The 19,810-nt window shown below is 41.5% G+C and overlaps 1 protein-coding gene across 1 annotated transcript in view; it reads right to left on the bottom strand.

Moving 5' to 3' along the window:
- Positions 1-19,380, bottom strand: part of Reep5 (receptor accessory protein 5) — a 35,897-nt gene extending 16,517 nt beyond the window's left edge. Inside the window, exons 1-3 of the mRNA XM_020183985.2 lie at positions 19,162-19,380; positions 18,557-18,650; positions 1,628-1,766 (exon numbers count right to left, since the gene is read on the bottom strand). Of these exons, the coding sequence (XP_020039574.1) occupies positions 1,628-1,766; positions 18,557-18,650; positions 19,162-19,279 (351 nt within the window). The 5' untranslated portion in view covers positions 19,280-19,380. The remainder of the gene's footprint in view (positions 1-1,627; positions 1,767-18,556; positions 18,651-19,161) is intronic.
- Positions 19,381-19,810: the final 430 nt, after the last annotated feature.

Genomic DNA, 19,810 nt, shown 5'->3' with positions numbered 1-19,810 from the left:
AAAACAGGTGGTGACTAACCAATCAAGCACAGTTACTTCCCTACCTCTCCAGCGCCAACTGAATACAGCTAAGAAGCATCTTTGACAATGGAGGGTGTGGGGTGAAGCCTAGCCTGAGGGTCTGCTTTGTGGCAAAATGTTATTAGCTGGCTCCTCTGCTCCCCACCACAGGATCATCCACTCCCTACCCAGAGCTCAATAAGACTAGTGTGAATGAACGTAGTCTTCCTCCATTCCACTGCCTGACAAGAGTATCAAAGACCTGGAGGAAAATGTGTTTACAGACCAAAATAATAAGAAAAAGATGAGTACAACCATTTTTAAATAAAAACAACATAATCAACTACAGATTCTGTCAGGAGCAAAGCTATTAGAACTGGCCGATCTAGAATTTTGGAACAGTTTGCTAACCATAGTAAAAAAAATAAGAGAATATGATCAATATGAAATAAAACAAGAAAACACAGGAAAGTGCCAAGCAAAATTAACTGGGTTGGAAAAAATATAATAGTTGGAACAAAAAATCACAATATATGGTATTACTTGAGAATGGTTATAATATAATTATGCAACAAATGTGAAAATTGTAAATTCAGATTGAGAAATCTCCCAGGAAAAGTACAAATAAATAGATTTTAAAAGCAGACAAGCAGAAAGATAAGAGCAAAGCAAAGAAAAAATAGAACTATGATTACCCAGATTAAAAATAAAGATTTTATCAGTGACAGTACAGAATTACTTGAACCTTTAACTTATACCATGTGTAGCCTTTATTAAAATGAATAGTAATAAAAAGGAAGAAGGGAAAGAAGAAAACCCAAAATCCCTGGCTGGACACACCACGCTCTTCTCCAGCTGTTCAGTTCACAAGTCTGGCTCTGAGAACCAGAGGCATTATTTACATCATACCAACTAACTGGGAGCAGGAGCTCTTATGGGAGACATGTGAGGAACCACCTGAAGGCAGCTTGTCTCACTTAGTGAAAAAAAACCACTCCATTAAGAGTTTTCATTCTCACTCACCTCTGGTGCAAGTCAGAAGTCCACAGATATCCTATCAGGAATAAGTTTCAACTTCCTGTCCCCTTTCCCAGAATGTTGATAATTAAGGCTAGACTTGTGCCAAACACAAGGTATGGTAAGGCTGATCCCTGACTACTGCAACTGCCAAAGTCACTAAAATAATTTTCTCAGAGAGCCAGCTGCACATTTTTCCCAAACCTATTACTAAGTAGTTTTTCTTCCAGAAATAACGACCCCCGCTCACAATGTGAATAACTGATTATCTGCGGAAATCTGCAACGCTTCTACATCACACGTAGACAACTGCATGAAGACAAGATCTTAGCAAACTAACGGCAATACTTGCACTAGGTTACAGCATTTCCATCCTTTACTATTACCAAACACATCTCGAACACACAATTGCTCTGAATGTTCCCAAGACAGTATATAAATGAAAGTGGACATTAAATCCTGTCTTCTTATTTATAATCTGAGACAGACCTGTGGATGGCCAACATTCAAGCATTTGTTCCTATTCCTTGTCCTGAGATGGAGTTTTTGTGGCAGGGGAGCAAAGCAAATACATATGTGAAAGGAAACAGTAGTTTAGAAACCAATGTACCTTCAGCATGTAGTAGAAGGGGAACCATGAGAGGAAGAGATCAGAGAAGAATTCGGCAATGCTGAACACACCATATACTACCCAGTAGGTCAGCCACTGGGTATCATCATCTTTGTTGGGACTCTCTATGGCTTTCATTCTGAAAGGCAATACAAAGAAAGTAGATCATTTAGTAAGATCTCAATGAAACATCTTCAAACATTATTCTTTCACAACCTATTCTCCATCACCACTGACAAACTCAAGCAAATGTATGCCCTGTATCACTAGATGTGAAATTACAACATAAAGACACAAGCAATGTGCAGATACCAGAACAAGCTATTACCACCACTTGTTCCCACTCTTCTGGCCACCAGAGAAATGAGCACAGGCTGTCATTGCCGGTAGATCTATAGCCTGCCAGAGCCTCCACCCAGGCCCTACGACTGCAAACTAGAGCAATGGCTACTCCCAGGCTGGTCCCCCAGGGATCTATCAGGAAGAATTCTCTCATGGTAACTAGGCCCTTACGCATGTTTAGTAGTTGAAATACATCACAGGTAAGTAGGGGGTTCTCATAAGGGAACTTTTAGAACATGTCGGCACTTCCCAAAGTCCTTAACATACTGCATAATGCACAGTGAAAACCTCATGGTGTCCATTTAGTTCAGACAGTGTATGATCCTTAGGCTGCGGACCCTCTTCCCCACACCAGCATGATGTTCCCACCCTAACATTCTGTAAATGGATGGAAATAAATTTTAAATAATCTTTTACTTCTGAATCACAGAAATGTTCTTCAGTCCTAGGAATCTCTTTTAAACCACTTCTCATCCTCTCCTAAGATATATCTGTATATTTATCGTAACTGACTGAGCTACACTAAAACCATAAACCAGAAGAAATCTGAATTTTCTAGTCTGTAAGACAGATTAACCACTGAAAATACATTGGCTTCTGTGAAACTTCCCTAAGGAAACAAGCTGCTGAATCATGCTGAGTCATCCACTGAGAAAGCCCTTGTAAAGTTGATTAGATGCGGCCAAGTATGCCTATGTCCGTGCACGTGTGTTTTAAGAAAATAACTACGGGACGGGGGGCGGGGTGGGGGGAGATGGATGTGATGGTGTATGGAAGTGTTAGAGAGGTAACTTCAGGACTAGGCAAAAAAAGGTCACTTTCAGCATAAGAATCACATTGCATGAATTTAAGAAAGCTAATTACAGAGTAATGTCTTAAAACATGTGAGCTAAGTCTGTGTCTTAGCTTTCCACAGACAGAAACCAGCTAAGGTAATGGAAGGCCAAAGAAAAAGTATAGGCAAGCATGTTAACCAAAACATGAACACAGCGTACCTTTTAGATGTAAGATGTTTTCCTTCTGCTTTACTTGGTTAAGTGAGGTTTATCTATTTTTATTTAAGTGGACTGTTAAAGTTTTTAGTATAATAAAAATCTGTTTCTTATAAATTTATCCTGTCCAGAGTGGATACATAATTAAATTTCACTGGATTTCAGTTTTGTAGACCAGAATATTCCATGACTACACTCTCAACAATATGAATTCAAAAGTTGTCATGTTAGTACACTGGAACATTATACAGTTAATACTACAAAGTAGAAATACAAAAACTCACATCTGAGAGGCTGAAGTAGAAGAATCACAAGTTTGAGGCCAGGCTGGGTTACACAGCAACACCCTGTCTCAAAAAAACAAAACAAACAGGGCAGGCAAGGTGACTCACACCTTTAATCCCAGCAATTTGGGAGGTGGAGATCAAAATCAGGAGGATGGAGGTTCGAGTCCAGCCCAGGCAAAAAGTTAGTGAGATCCCATCTCAATAAAAGAAAGCTGGGTGTGTTGATATGCATCTATAATGCCAGCTATGCTGGAGGCGTTAAGTAGGAGGATCACAATCCAGGCTGGCCCAAGCGAAAAAAATGAAAGACCCTATCTGAAAAAAAGCCAAAGCAAAAAAAAAAGGCCGGGGGTGTGGCTGAAGTGGTAGAGCTCCTGCCTAGCAACCATGAGTTCCTGGGTTCAAACCCTAGCACTGTAAAAAGAAAAATAAAGAACTAAAAATCAGACACATACATTGACCACAACTTTGTAGAAAACCAAGACACATGAGACAGGTCAAAAAGATCAAAAAGAGTCTTACTAAGCTAAAAAGAGTTTGTTTGTTTTTTGACAGAAAGTAGCCCAGGCTGGTCTTGAACTTGTGATCCTCCTGATACTGCCTCCAGTACTAAGATTACAGGTGTGCATCACCATGCCCAGCTAAAAGGATTTTCTTTATAGAACTTCTCATAGTATTGAAGCATTTAATTATTGTTTTTAACTTTTGGGGGATTTTTTGTGGTACTAGGGCTTGAACTCAGGGCCTTCACCTTGAGCCACTCCACTAGCCCTTTTTTTGTTTTGATTTTTGTTTTGTGACGGGATTTTTCAAGATAGGGTCTCTTGAACTATTTGCCCAGGCTGGCTTCGATCTGAGATCCTCCTGATCTCTGCCTCCTGAGTAGCTAGGATTACAGGTGTGAGCATGCTAGGCATACGCCCACCTGTTTTAACTTTAAAAAGTGTGATGTTCATATTTTCAAACTGTGTCTACAATGTCGTAACATCGTAAGCCACTGGAAACAAAGACAACCGGGGCTGGATGCAGCAGCATACTCCCAGCTACACGGGAGGTGAAGGTAGTAGGTTCATGGTCAAGGACTGTGCCAGGTGAAAATGTGAGACCCTCTCTGAAAAATAACTCAAGCAAGAGAGGCTGGGAAGATGGCTCAAGTGGTAGAACTCCTGCCTAGCCATCCATCACTAGTTCAATCCCCAGTACTGGGGAAGAAAAAAAAAAAAAAACTGTAAGAAACTAGGACTCAAAAGGTGAGGTGCTCCTCTAGTCATAGTGAGAGAGGTGAAGTTAAAACGGGTTTCTTGAGTACTGTTTACTTACATAGCTTCTGAATAGACTTTCTGGTCCAAGTGAGTAGACACAGGTGATCCTCCAACAGTGTACTTTACTGCCTTGAATGTTGGATCGTATTACAGCTGGGTGTATCAGATGAGGCTATAACAACTTATCAAGCAATAGGGAATTCAAGAAGTCAAGTGCTCTAGGTCACTTGTAGTCTAGCCAATATGGCCAACGTAAGGAATGGTAGAAAGGGGTGGGAACCTAGTACCTATTTAATTTAACCCTCATAATAGCCTATTAAATAGGTATCACTGTGCCTATTTTTGAGAGGAAGCAACTGAATCTTGGAGAGGAGAAGTAAGATGTGAGGGCACTAAGCTCTAAGCAGCAGACTGGGTTATACCTAAAGTCCAAAGCCTGTGCTTGTTTCCCTACCCCATGCTGTTTTCTTAACTAGAAAAACAACTCACCACCAGACTGGACAGCACTTGACAAAATGTCTGATACAAAGTAGGCATTCAATATTTATTGAATTAATAAAAATGTAATAGGAGTTTGCAATCCTACTTTTGGAGGGGACCACAGAAATCTAGTCCTATACTGAAGAAACCAAAACTCAAAAATCTGGTTACAGAACAGAAAAAGAGGAAAGATTCATAATTTCGAGGTCCAAATCCCTAGAGAAGCTCTCCACTCTCCTTACTTGGGCAGTATGGGGGAACCATCAGAAGTAACAGGATGGTGCTGAGTTGGTGCTCTGTTCTGCTGGTCCATTCACCAAGGGAAGCTACTAAAATACACATGCTTGGGTCCCTCTTGAGCCCTACTGATTGAGCTATCTAGCAGGTAAGCACAGGCATGTGGTTTTTTTGTTTTGTTTTTTGGTTTTTTTTTGGCTTGTTAGGCTTGCTAGGCATGCGCTCTACTGAGTCACTCCCCCAGCCCTATGTTCTTATAAAGTTGTGCAGGAGCTGCTGTTATGACTTATGACTGTAATCCCAGCACTTGGGAGGTAGAGGCCAACCTGGGCTACATAGTGAGACACCCAACTCAAAAAATAATATTGTGCAGCTGATCCTAATTCAGAACCACTTGAAAACCATCAGCTCAAAGTTTGTCTTAACAGGACCACCCCTATTCATATGCAGGAAAGAAAATCCAAATGGGTCCAATGAGCTACACCTAAAGGGCAGGTTATCCATCCCAGCAATGGTGGAGAGGCCAAGACAGAGAAAAGTTGCACAGAAGCTGCACATAGAAGCAAATTGAATAATAACTGCAAGTAGAACAAATCTACTCTAACAGGACCTAGAATGTTCATCTGAACATTCTCAAATTTTGCAAAGAATTCAAGATAAAAACATTTAATCAGAACTGTTCAAGATCAAGAACTACATCTAAAAGCCCTGTATTTGCAAGAACATCAACCTCTCCAGGTCCTTTGGGTCACCAGCTAAACCCCAGCAGAGTTCTGGAACTCTTGCAACAGCAGCTAGCAACAACTGCAACCGTTCTCTACACTGGCCCAGGTTGCTGTCCTATGGGCCTCTCTCTAGTTGCCACTTCATCCTCAAGTGGCAGACACTGATCTTGGCTCTGAACTCCTAGGCTATAAATCCACGTTTTACTTCTCTGAGCAGAACAGACGATGGTGTTATAAATCCATTACTCTCTGAAGAGCCTTACTGCCATAGTCTTATCACTGGCCCAAAGCCTGAATACCTTGGCTCAGTATTGTAGCTTCCTTGTTTTATCTCCTAAGCTACCTCCCATGTCTGGGGGCGGGGCTCCACTTCACCAAAGCAGATGGAAAAAGAGAAGCTAGGTTGGGTAAGCAGCAGAGACAGGGCTAAGGTGGAAAAGATGGCTGGCTGTTCTGTGCAGACAGTCAGCAGTTTTAAAATTCATGGAGCAGAATTAAGAATAATATAATTTTGAGTTAGAGACATCTCATAGGTGAACTAGCTCAAATTCTACATTTTATATACAAAGAGAATGAAGTTCAAAGAGGACAGTGTAATATCAAAATGAATTTCAGTATGTTAAAATAAAAGATTATGCCTCGAGCCTACTAGGCAAGTGCTCTACCACTTGACAGGCACACACCATCACACCCAGCTTTTACTGACTGAGATGGAGTCTCACCAACTATTGCCTGGGGTTGGTGTAAAACTATAATCCTTCGTCTGTACCTCCCAAGTAGCTAGAATTACACATTTGAGCCACACCTGGCTGTTTGAGTTTACTTTTCAGATAGGGTCTTGAGATTTTGCCTAGGGCCAGCCTTGGACCTTGATCCTCTTATCTCCAACTACTAACTGGGATTATAGGTATTTGCCACCATGTCCAGCTTGGTTTTTTGAGGTAGGGTCTCATTTTTTTTGCCCAGTCTGGCCTCAAACATCAATCCTCCCATCTCTGCCTCCTCAGATAGCTGGGATTCCATGTATAAACCAACACACCAATCTTAAATATTCTGGTGTGAAGCCTTTACAAAAAATAACAAGGAATGATAATCTAAAATATAATGTTGAATGTAAAAAGCAGAGATGGGGATTATGGCTCAAGGCCAGCCCAGACAAAATAGTTAATGAGACCTCATCTCAAACAATAAGCCAAATATGGTGGTATGTAGTTATAATCCCAGGCTTCCTGGGAGGTATAGGTAGGTGAATCAAAGTCTGAAGCCGGCCCAAAGGAAAAACTCAAGACCCTATTTAAAAAATAACTAAAGCAAAAGGGGTTAGAAGTGTGGCTAGAATGCATACCTAGCAAGTCTGAGGTCCTAATTCAAACCTCATTACAATAAAAAAAAAAGTATCAAACTTTCTGTAACTACTCCTTCCTATGAGACTAACTGTCTCTTTAGGGCTTTGTTAACAACAAACAGTAAAGGGAACACCAGACATTCATTTAATTTCTCTCTTGAGGAAACAGCTAATGATTTTCTTAAAAACTTCTGTAACAATAACCAGGCACAGTCTGTTGTGTTTTAGAGCTTTAAAAAGGCCTTCAACACGTACACATAGAGAGAGAAAAGAGAGCCATACAGCCCAACAGATGAAATTGACTCATTTGAACAATTTTTTTATATAATTTTTTTTGGAAGCAGTAGGGCTTGAACTTAGGATCTCACACTTGCTAGTCAAGCACTCTACCACTTGAGTTACTCCAGGAGTCCTATTTTTTTTTTGGTACTGGGGTTTGGACTCGGGTCTTGCAGTTGCTAGGCAGGTGCTCTATCACTTAAGCCACGCCCTCAATCCTTTATTTTGCTTTGGTTATTTTTGAGACAGGGTCTCGCTTTGTGCCTGAGATACCTGAGCCACAATTCTATTTACCCTTCCTGTGTAGCTGGGGAGACAGGCATGCCTTAGCTTGCTCATCTGAGGATGGTAGTCCTCACTGTGTGGCTGTGAAGATTAAAGTGGTGAGGATGTGTGAAGCACTTAGGAACAGTGAACGGCAAAGTCCCTCCTTACTGGGTAGTAACTATAGTACAGTAATCACTTATTATTCACAGGGAAGTAAGAGATTAAAAAGAGAAAAGAAGACTCCACTCCCTCTGGCTAAGTAAAGCTGGCAGAGTCTATTATGGTTAATAAGGCTAAAAGATTAGTAAATTACCCACGGCCTTTAATTATACCCCAAATCCCAAATGCTGAAGTCCCTCAAATTCTGCTTGCTAGGTAGTAGGGAAAAAGAAAAAAAGGAAACTGGCAAAAACATTCTTCAGACCACCCTAAAAGATATACTGGCAAAAATTCTTTTCATTGGTATTAAACTGGTACTGATAAGCACTAACTCAGTGACAGCCCACTGGGCCCCAGAAATTGGAAATGTAGCCCATTTACTTGTTCACACCTTGGATGCTGTTAACTGAAAACAAGGGCAAGAACCAGGTACACCGAAGAATTATGTTAAACACGCCTGAAGAAAACAGTGGTTGAGCAGAGACGATCCTGGGCTACAACATTCTCCTAGCACCCTGGTTGCTGCTACACTAGGGAGCCGATGCATAGACGAGGAGTACATGGGAAATCTCCACCTCCTGCTCAGTTCTGCTGTCAATCTAAAGTTACTCTAAAAAATACAAAAAGATGAAATCCATTAAGAATATCATTTCACAAATAATATGCACGAGGCCCTGGATTTGATCCTAGCACTGTGCAAAAAAAAAAAAGTTAAGTTTAAGCAATTGTAAATATGATAAAAAAAAATACCATCTAATATGCTACTCAACTTTTATCTATAGTTATGATTACAAGTTACATTCTATCATTAAAAATTAAAATTAGTAAATACAAAGAACAGCTATGGGAAGAAAAGACATAGTTTCTGTCTTTTAGGTATTTCTGACATAGTTTCAATCATTGAGATTTTCTTCTTCCAAAATTTACAATTTAGTTTTACTGGAATGGTCATTACATTCTCTTACTTAGTATGGCTATACATTAAGCATTTTGACATTGAGGTAGCTCTTTCAGATGCAAAGCTATTCCTGCCTAATGAATATTTCACCACCTTCCCTCATGTCATCAAATTAGGAAATATCAGTTTCTTACATTACAATGGAGCATTTATGAATAGATCTTACATCTGTGTATTATATACATATTGTATACAATGAAAGGAAAGAAAAAAAACTCATTTAGAAGATTTTAAGTATTCATTCCTACATCCTGTATTCCAAATGATACACTTACTGCCTAGCAGGCAGTAAGACTGCCTGGCTTAATAATCTTTACTTCAGTGTAGTATTTCTTAGGACTTTAAAGAAATGAAGTAAGTAAGTAAGATTGTCAGTTCAAAGCAAAACACTGAGTGACTTTTCTCCACTAAATTCTTACTGGTGGTGATGACATGAAATGGGCACAGGTGGCTTACCAGAGAGAACAGCATCTCTGGGTAACTCACCACAGAGTATCAGTGATAGTATATATCATACACTTACAATGCACCAGACACTATACTTAACCCTTGGGGCCAAGAACCTAAAATCAAGTAAAAAGATAGTTCCAGAGCCAGGCATGGTGGCACACACCTGCAATCCCAGCATTTGGGAGGCTAAGGCAAGAGAATTTAGAGTTTGAGGCCAGTGTGGGCTACACAGGAAGTTCTAGCCCAGTCTGGGTTACATAGCAAGGCCCTGTCTCAAAAAAAAAAAAAAAAAAGGTGTGTTAACATGTGTACTTGGGAGGGAAGTCCTATGAGGGAGTTATAGACATGGAAATAGAGCTAAGTAAAAAATGGACTTAATGTTAAAAAACTGATAGTCCAAGTTATACCCAGTGCATAGGAACACAAAGTCCACTGAACCAAAGCAGAAGAAAACCACAAGCCACATAACATACTTCAACCTTGCAAGAATGTTTTTTTGCTCCTTGAATAATGATGTCTTAAGCTGCCGATTTAAGCACGGAAAAAAAAAAAAAAAAAAACGACCAGTAAGACAAAAACAAAAAAAAGAATAAGGGGGAAAACTATGATTAAAAATGATTGTTTAAAAGCTGAATGACATAAAGTTAGAGAGTGATTAAGTCAATTTCCCTTTGTATATTAATAAAAGTAACCACCCTTAATTGAACACTTATAGAATGCTTGATTCTGTGCTGTTTGAAGTGTTACCCTCCCCTTTTACAGATGAGAAAACTGAGTTTTATAAGAGTTGTTTGCCCAAGGGTATGTAATACACTTAGTAATTATCAGCTCAAACTCTCAATTCTCAAACTCTCCATTCTCTTGCTTCTGAATACTCATGCCTAGACACTCAGCACACTACAAGTACTGTATATGGTTCCTAAGCAACTCATTATTACAATTCACATAAAATTAAGCAATAGTATGTCTTCAAAGTATTGACTTTACTATTAAAATCAATTGTACCAATCTAAGGATTTTAGCAAGTGAATTATACTACCAGAAAGGAAATGTACCAAAAGTGGCTCGTTTAAAAAAGAAAGAAAAAAGGTTAGGAGGTGCAGTTGGTTAAAGAACAGAAGTTTGCTTCTGGTCCACGTGCTTTATGTGTCATCGTTAATCTGGTGAAGTGTTTAAATAGCAAATATTCCCGAGCTCAAGGCAGGTTCCTCGAAGCTTGAATCTGAGGAACATGGACCGTAATGTTCATTATCCTTACTGCTTATTATCCAGCAGAAACACAATATGACCACCCACCACAGGATTGCCTTTGGCTGAGCTTATCAGAGAGAATATAGGAATTCTGATAACTCAAAATGATTTTCCGATTAGCAGTGCTTCACCTAAGAAGGAAGGAAAATAATACATCTTAAGACTTAAACATTAGTATGTTTCTATGTCATTGAGGAAACAAATTTCTTCTTTACAGAAAAAAAGAAGGTAAAAAAACTATGGGTGATGAGAAGGTTACACTTTATCACTGAAGGATGTGTGTGCTTTCAAAGCAAGAGAGATGACTGATACAGACAAAATGCAACTAATTTGCTTACCTACTGTTTATGCCATGTATCCCCCCACACCAAAACAAACAAAAACCATGAGATAGCTGGTGGTTAGTATGCTTCTATACATATTTATATGTAGAAACTATCTTCTCAGATGTCTATACAAAAACAATGAAAAATATACTATGCTCCTGTACTCTTTAATACAGTAACTCCTACTGTAGCAAATGACATACCTACTATACTATAAGTTAAATTAATAGGCAAAACCTACCAGGACAACCCTTTGTCAATAAAACTGATGGCTCAATAAATATGTTTGTCAAGTATGGTATCATAAAGTTTAATTTAAGCTAGGCATATTGGTGCATACCTGTAATCCCAGTACTCAGGAGGAAGAAAAATCACAAGTTTGAGACCAGGCCAAGCTATATAGTAAATTTGAGGCCAGCCTGAACTACATAACAATCCCTGTCTCAAAAAAAAAAAAAAAAAAAAATCCAGGCTGGTGGAGTGGCTCAAGTGGTAAAGCACCTGCCAGCAAGCATGAGGCCTTGAGTTCAAACCCCAGTATCACCAAAAAAATAAACAAGGTCTGGGGCTATAGCTCAGTGCTAGAGTACCTGTCAGCATATGCAGGCTCCTGGCTTCCATCCCCAGCACCAAAAGAGAAAAAAAAGTTTACCTTAAGCGTGGTAGAGCACTAACCTAACAAGTATGAGGCCCTACGTTCCATCCCCAGTACCACTTAAAAAAACTCTGGAGCCTGGCTCCTTGGGTTCAAATACCAGTTTCACCACCTACTCATTGTGAGACCTTGATCAAGTTACTTAACTTTTCTTTCTGTTTCCTCATCTGTAAAAATAGGAATAATCCTAACAATTACATAATAGGGTTGGTTTGAGCATTAATTGAGCTATATTTGTAAAGGCCTTAGACAAAGACAGATACATAGATACATGTAATTTTCAATTAAATAAAATGCTACGCAAGTGTCCAGCAACCTACAGGGCATAAAAATAAAATTCTTTGTATTGGCTAAAACTTAAAATGGGCTGGAGAGGATACTCAGAAAACAACACATCACCGAAGTGGGTATGAGATGTCAAAAGCATTAGCAAACATTAAATTAAATATAAATTCCACAATGCTGGACTCGTATTTAATCTTTCCAGTCTGGCACTAACATATGCCTAAATGTGCTTTCACATTCCCGGTTCTCATCCCAGCCTGGCCTCTGTGTGACCTTGGGAAAGACTTTGCCTTTCTCTGTCCCTGGACCATCATTTCAAAACTAAAGGAAGCTGTGGGTGTAGCTCAGGGGTATAGCGCTTGCCTAGCAGGTACAAGGCCTGGGTTCAATGCCCAGCATCAGAGAAAACAAACACAACTACAGGAACTGTACATCTGACCTCTAAGGCCCAACTCTGGCAATCCCAGAAAGATGGTAGCCTGATTCTTAAGGAAAATATGAAAAGTAATACATATTTTTACAGAATTTTTAACAAAAAGGTAGCTAGGTAGGACAGAAAGCCAATTCTTCCCCTTTTCTCTCACTGCAGGGCAAAAGTAAAAATAGAAAACCAAGTCATTAGACTGCCTCATAATTTTATGGGAACAAGGCTAGCGCCCCCAACTGAACTAGTACCACACTGGAGGGCCACACCAGGTAGGGGTCATCTTAGGTCTCAGGAAACAGACTCTGCATATAAAGGTGCAGCACAGCATCACATTTTCCAGGTCTCAGAGAAAGACCTTTATATGAACAATGCCATTCAAAACAGGGCTGCTGAGCTGGGGCCGGTGGCGCATGCCTGTAATTCTCGTAACTCAGAACTATTTTCCAGCCTGGGCAAATAGTTCACAAGAGCCTATCTCTAAAATACCCAATACAAAAAAGGGGCTAGTGAGTGTCTCAAGTGGTAGAGCGCCTCCCTAACAAGCATGAGGCCCTGAGTTCAAACCTCATGTCTTTCTCTCTCTCTCTCTCTCTCTCTCTCTCTCTCTCTCTCTCTCTCTCTCTCTGTCTGTCACACACACACACACACACACACACACACAAAACAAAAACAAGGCTTCACTAGACATAAAAGACCACAAAGTATATGATCCTATTTAAATGAAATGTTTAGAATAGACAGATCCATAGAGACAGAAAGTAAATTAGTGGTTTCCAGGAGCTGAGATAAGAGAAATAGGAATGACTGCTAACGATTTCCTTTTGGGGAGATAAAAAATATCTAATGGAATTAGATAGTGGTATTACTTATACAACTTTGTGAACAAATGGGCCACTAAACTGTATACTTCAAAACCATGGTACATGAATTATATCTCAGTAATGGGGAAAGGGAAGGTCTACCTTTATCAGAGGTTTCTGTTATTATCCAGTAGTCCACCTTCTCTTATCAATAACAGAGGGAAATAAGGAGATTAAGGAACTTCTGTCAACAGTTCTTGATAACAAGAAGGCTGGGATTAGATTTCAAAGTGCCTACATAGGGTAGCCAAAAAGTCTGGAAACACAGAGTCAGGGATTAAAGGCCCTGTTCCCAAGGAGTTCAAAGAGAAATCATGTACACAGAAAATAAGAATGGCCAGTGAGAAGGGGATACACTGGAAGGCACTAACTGCCCCAGTGATCACTGGCCAATCCTTCAGCTCCAAGATCTACATGCTCCAGAACTCAGTGAGGCCTGAGCTTCGCCCAGGCATCTCCCAAGGGGGTGAGTAATAAGAAAAGGCAGGAGGCCAAATGAGCTATTCCAAATTTAATTTCTGCATCTTGTGGTCTCTAGGCATTTATACAGAATGCCCCTCCCTAAGATGGTCCAGGGGAGAGAACAGCAAGAACAAAATTGAAAGGTGAGAAAAGGAAATAAATCTCTGGTAAGAGTTTGGCAGAACTACCAATTCCTTCCAGAGGTCACAGCAGCCATTTATGCTTTATCTTAAAATTTAAGTTGTGTCATGTCACCCCCTATTTGAAACCCATCCGAAGCAATCAGAAATAATGTATACTCCCTACAAATGTCTGGAATAAAATGTACACATTACTCATGGTCCTGACCCTGGCTACTGGCACCCCTATGCCTCTCCAGTACCTCCCTCACTATTCTTCCCTGTCACAGAGCCAAGGTGTCTGCTGCCACAGGGCCTGCCCGCTCTACTTCCTCTACCTGGCTCTGCTCTTGGCTGGCTCTTTCTCATTCCTCAGATCTTAAATAGTATTACTGATAAGTATCCAAAAATCTTTCCTTTTATTCCCTACTATACAGTTTCCTGTTTATTTTCTTTTGGGGGCTTCCCATGCTGTTATTATTTGACCTATTTCTTGCCTTTTTTTGCCCAAGCAAATTGTTTATTCAAAGAGAAGAAAGAGCACATCTATCTTATTCTGCACCATATCTAAAGTGATACTATAATGCCCAGCATATGGCTGGCATTTGATATTTGCTAAACAGATGAGCCTGAATTTCTGAACTCTGGCTGAGAAGCATGAAGAATTATAAGAGGCATGGAGAATAATGGAAGTGAAGGTAACTGCTATAATCTGACTGTTGGTGCCCCCAAATTCATATGATGGATTCTCATACCCAATGTGATAGTATTAGGAGATGAGGGTCTTCAGGAGGTAATTAGGTAATGAGGGCTCGCTCTACCCTCATGAATGAGAGCTCGCTCTACCCTCATGAATGAGATTAGTGCCCTTATAAAAAAGGTTTGAGGAAGTCTGTTTGCCCCTTCTGCCCTCTGAGGATGCAACAAGGTGACATCTTTGAAGCAGGGAACAAGCTACCGACTGGACACCAAATCAACTAGTGCCTTGATTTCTGACTTCCAAGCCTCCAGAGCTAGGAGCAAAAAAATTCTGTTGTTTATAAATCACCCAATCTAAGGTATTTTGTTATAGTAGCCCAACTGGACTAAGATGGCAATTATAGATCGCACTTTAAGCAACAAAGATTTGAGCACTACTAAAAACCACCATTTTCAAGGACTTTTCTTTTAAACATTGGTTAAGCAACAAACAGATCTGATTAGATTAACAGAATACTGACTGCCTAAATGTTATTAACTAGAGGTCTGTTTGCTTTATACTGTCTATACAATCCTTTTTTTCCTTGAACCTCCTGCACAAAAGCAGAACTCTAGGTAGACCTCTGGACTATTCCAAGGGCCAGCAGGTCATTTTTCCCTCCCTTTCACCCAATCTTCACATGCAAAAAGAACTACCTGTGTAGTGGTTACTAATGCCACTCTCCGAACATTGGGTCCTCAACACTGACTGTACATTAGAATCCCTTAAAAATTTTAAAATATTGAGGAGCCTTTAAAAAAAATGTAGACTAGTACAACCACTCTGGAAAAAAATTTGGAGGCTACTTAAAAAGCTGGACATCGATCTACCATTTGATCCAGCAATACCACTCTTGGGGATATACCCAAAAGACTGTTACTCCAGAGGCACCTGCACATCCATGTTTATTGCGGCACTATTCGCAATAGCCAAGTTATGGAAACAGCCAAGATGCCCCAGCACTGAAGAATGGATTAAGAAAATGTGGGATCTATACACAATGGAATTTTATGCAGCCATGAAGAAGAACGAAATGTTATCATTCGCTGGTAAATGGATGGAATTGGAGAACATCATTCTGAGTGAGGTTAGCCTGGCCCAAAAGACCAAAAATCGTATGTTCTCCCTCATATGTGGACATTAGATCAAGGGCAAACACAACAAGGGGATTGGACTATGAGCACATGATAAAAGCGAGAGCACACAAGGGAGGGGTGAGGATAGGTAAGACACCTAAAAAACTAGCTAGCATTTGTTGCCCTTAATGCAGAGAAACTAAAGCAGATACCTTAAAGCAACTGAGACCAATAGGAAAAGGGGAACAGGTACTAGAGAAAAGGTTATATCAAAAAGAATTAACCTAGAAGGTAACACCCACGCACAGGAAATCAATGTGAGTCAATGCCCTGTATAGCTATCCTTATCTCAACCAGCAAAACCCCTTGTTCCTTCCTATTATTGCTTATACTCTCTCTACAACAAAATTAGAGATAAGGGCAAAATAGTTTCTGCTGGGTATTGAGGGGGGGGGAGCGAGAGGGGGTGGAGTGGGTGGTAAGGGAGGGGGTGGGGGCAGGGGGAAGAAATGAACCAAGCCTTGTATGCACATATGAATAATAAAAGAAAAATGAAAAAAAAAAAGAAAAATACAATCTTTAAGAACTTTCCGAATTCAAGTATCCCTAAGTAATATTTTTGTCATAAAAAATATTTGTTTAATAAAATCCAAAGTAAAGAAATGAAAAAAAAAATTTTTTAAATATTGAGGAGCCTTTAAAAAAAAAAAAAAATAGGCCATATCCAGACCAATTACATCAGAGTCCATGAGCATGGGATCCAAGCAGCCATCAACATTTTTTAAAGCTTCTCAAATGACTCCCATGGGTATACAGATCTAATGACCACTCTTTTAGGGAAAAGTCCAAGTATGCAGAAACCAACCTTCAGTTAATTTCATATTGTCATAGAATCCTATGTTTATTTAAAAGATAAAAGAGTTGGACCTACCAAAAGTTAGCATCCTATGAATAAATACCAATCTAGAGATAATTTAATGATTCTTTTAAATCAAAATCATTAAACTTTATCAGATTTTTAAATATCTTTCCAACTCCTATTAAAGTGTATTACACATATCATTTTGTCTCAGAAAGTTCAAATTCTATCGGTAAAGAGAATAATCCTAAAATATGCAAAATTCACTTCCTTATATTACTCAGAAATTTGACCAGCTCTACTGTTTCATAGAATTTCTAGCAACTGACTAACATTTAGCATCTTGTAAGTAAAGAGTTAATAATGCCCAATTGATTGTGTAGAAATGGATGAAAGAATTATAATAAACAAATGACAAAACTGAATTTGCTGGCTTAAGCACACTATAAAATGTGACTGAAATTTTTAAAAATGTGACTGAAAATGGCCCTTGCTGGGATTAATTCACTTCTGGTCAAGGAGAAGCACATTCTAATTCTGCCCACATTTCCAGTCACAGTCACATCCATGTTCACACACACGTGTTCCATCTGGCAACAAACAACTTTCTATAGCTCACACAGTCTCATCACACCAACACAGAAGATGATGTTTCAGCTGAGTACTGAGGTTGAAAAAAAGCAAGTTTATGTAATCCGGTAATTTTAAGAATCCATATTATTTTCTGGCTTAATATCAAGTAGCAAAACAACTATCACTCAAGACTAGTCCTGAAGGTGATCAGTAAAATCTAAACCACACACCAGAAAAATGCTTCAAAATCTTTCTTTCTAAAAGAACTGGAAGTAGAACACACAAACAGAAGGAGGCAAGTAACCCAGTGCACCACTGGGTTATTGTGTCTCTGATAACAGACACAATGGTGTACAAGCTATTTTTAATTAAAATGCCTTTAAACTTTCTATATACCATCTAGCAGGAGATGAAATTTTACAGAAAACTATTACTTTTGTAGCTTTTATCAAACAAGTTTTCCAGGTGTGCCTTGGGGATCTCTTGGTATACACATGACACCTGGCTGGTACATTAGGAGGCAATGCTGGAAAGAGTAAAGCTCTTCTCAACCTGAAGACTGCCAACTTCAAAAGCAGGCAGTGTCCTATAGGTAGCTGGACTTCACCCGTACGAGTAAAGGTGTGCACCAGACCAATACAGTAACAACTACTCACGGGCTTGCAATTTAATTGCTTAAGCTACAACTAACTTCTAAAAACACTTCCTCCCTTCCAGTCACGTATTAAAATTCTACCCTGAACAATGGCAGACACAATATGTTACCTGAATCCTACCCTCCCAGGTTAATCTTTTTTTCTTCCTTTATTTAATCCCTACGGTCAAGGAAAGTTGCAGAAATCAACTGAGTGAATCACAGACTTTCTTGGAGTATAAAACAAAATTCTTCTGTGGAGAGGAATAACTCCGATTTAAACAAATTAGAAATGAGAAATTATAGCATATTTTCAAAACACACTGTAAAATAAAAATCTCATTAGCTCCTAATCTTATAAAATTCACTTTAAATTTAATGATACAAATGAATCATCATTTACATAACCAAGGAGCTACAGAATGGATGAATTTTACAAGGCTTGTTAGAGTACACATTTTCCAAATATTCTGTAATAATTGGACTTTTTAAAAATCAAAAAGTCCAAATTCTTCCCCTTTGTCTGAATTAAGGAAGCCCTAACCGATGGGGTTTTACTGTCTACAGACATAAACATATGGTGAAACGCCCATTAAAATAACAAGCAGGGCGTAGCAACCCGCTGGTTCCTGTTGCGATCCCCCACCCGCAAGGACAGCCCGGAGCTCTAACACTCGGTCGGGGCTCCTCGACCCGCCAGTGCGAGCTGATGAAAAAACACTTCTGGCTAGTCCAGAGGAGATCCGGGATCGAGTTAGGGGCCCACACGTGTAACCTTAAGCGTGGGGACCTCCACCTCTCCCTGGAGACCCGGGGATACACCGTCTACCACAGCAGCGGGGATGGGGCCAGCTGCGGAGGGAAAGGGTGAGCCACTTACGAGACGTAGGCTGGGTAGCCAAATCCTATCAGGTTGCAGAGGAGAGAGGCTCCACAGCCGAACATCAGGTACAAGGCCACCAGCCCGATGACACCTGGAGACACGAGGACACAAGTGGGTCGGATGGCCCCAGCGGCGCTCTGGCGGGACACCCCCGCCCGCACTGCGAGGCTCGGCCTGTTCCAGGCGGTTTCCTCCCGACCCGACTAAAGGAGAAAAACCCGACCCCACGAAGGTTGGGCCTGCGCGCCCGTGAGGCGCAGCCTGGGGTCGGGGGATAGCCGCGGCCCTCCCCCTGGGTACCTGACCTCCCCCCCGCGGGTGCCGCGCCCTGCACGGGCCCGCAGAGGCCGGAATTCCCCGGCGAGGCCGCTCCTGGACCGGCACCCGCCCGCAGGGGCCCGGCGCGGAGCACCGCGACACGTCAGCTCCCGGCCCCGGCCGCCCCGGGATGGCCCGCAGGCCCGAGCGCGGCCCCCGAGGACCACCCGCCCCGCCGGCCCAGCCAGCCCTCTCCCCGCTTGCTTTCTTCCCCGGCAGCTGGTGCAGCCGCGGGCTCCGGGGACAAGCCGGGGCAGCGACCCCCGGCCCGCGTGGCCACCCACCCAGCGCGATGAAGCGCCGGTTCACGCCAGTCTTGGCCTCGAGCTTGGCCAGGAGGTCGGTCATGCAGTTCTTCTCATGCAAGAACTGGTCGAACCTCTCCCTCATGGCTGCAGACATGGCGGGACCGTCGCGCCGCAGCCTGGGCTGCTGCCGGTGCCGGGTGGACGCAGAACAGGGCTGGCGGGGCGGCGGGCGGGGACCGCGGCGCGTCTGCGCGTCCTCGCGGCACGCGCGTCCCCTGTCCCCCGCCCCCCTCCACGCCCGGCCCCGCCCAGCCCCGCGCCCCGCCGCGCCACTCCCCGGCCGAGGCGAGGTGGCCCCAGCTGTTAACAGCCTCAAGCCACTAAGGGGTTCAAAGGGCGGTGAGGAGACCGGTATTTTGTGTCTTTTGTGGGGACTGGTGCAAAATGATAGAAAATCGACAAGCGTCCTTGTTCCTGCCAGCAACTGAGTGGGACTGGTTTGGTGGACTTACACTGCAGTGCTAAACCTGATAGGGCGCTTTTGATGTAAAAATGGAAATGTATGACTCCTGAAAGAACTCTGCGAATGCAGGCCTGCTTCCTCCCTGGGCCAGGACTCGCAGAGGCAGAGGCTTGAAATCAACCCCTTTGCTTCCTTCAGCTTGTGGTGCCCGGGTTCCTCCTC

Source organism: Castor canadensis, chromosome 6 (assembly GCF_047511655.1).
Source record: "Castor canadensis chromosome 6, mCasCan1.hap1v2, whole genome shotgun sequence".
Classification (NCBI taxonomy): Eukaryota; Metazoa; Chordata; class Mammalia; order Rodentia; family Castoridae; genus Castor; species Castor canadensis.
Note: the sequence above shows the minus strand (reverse complement) of the source record. Positions and strands in the feature narration are given on the sequence as shown.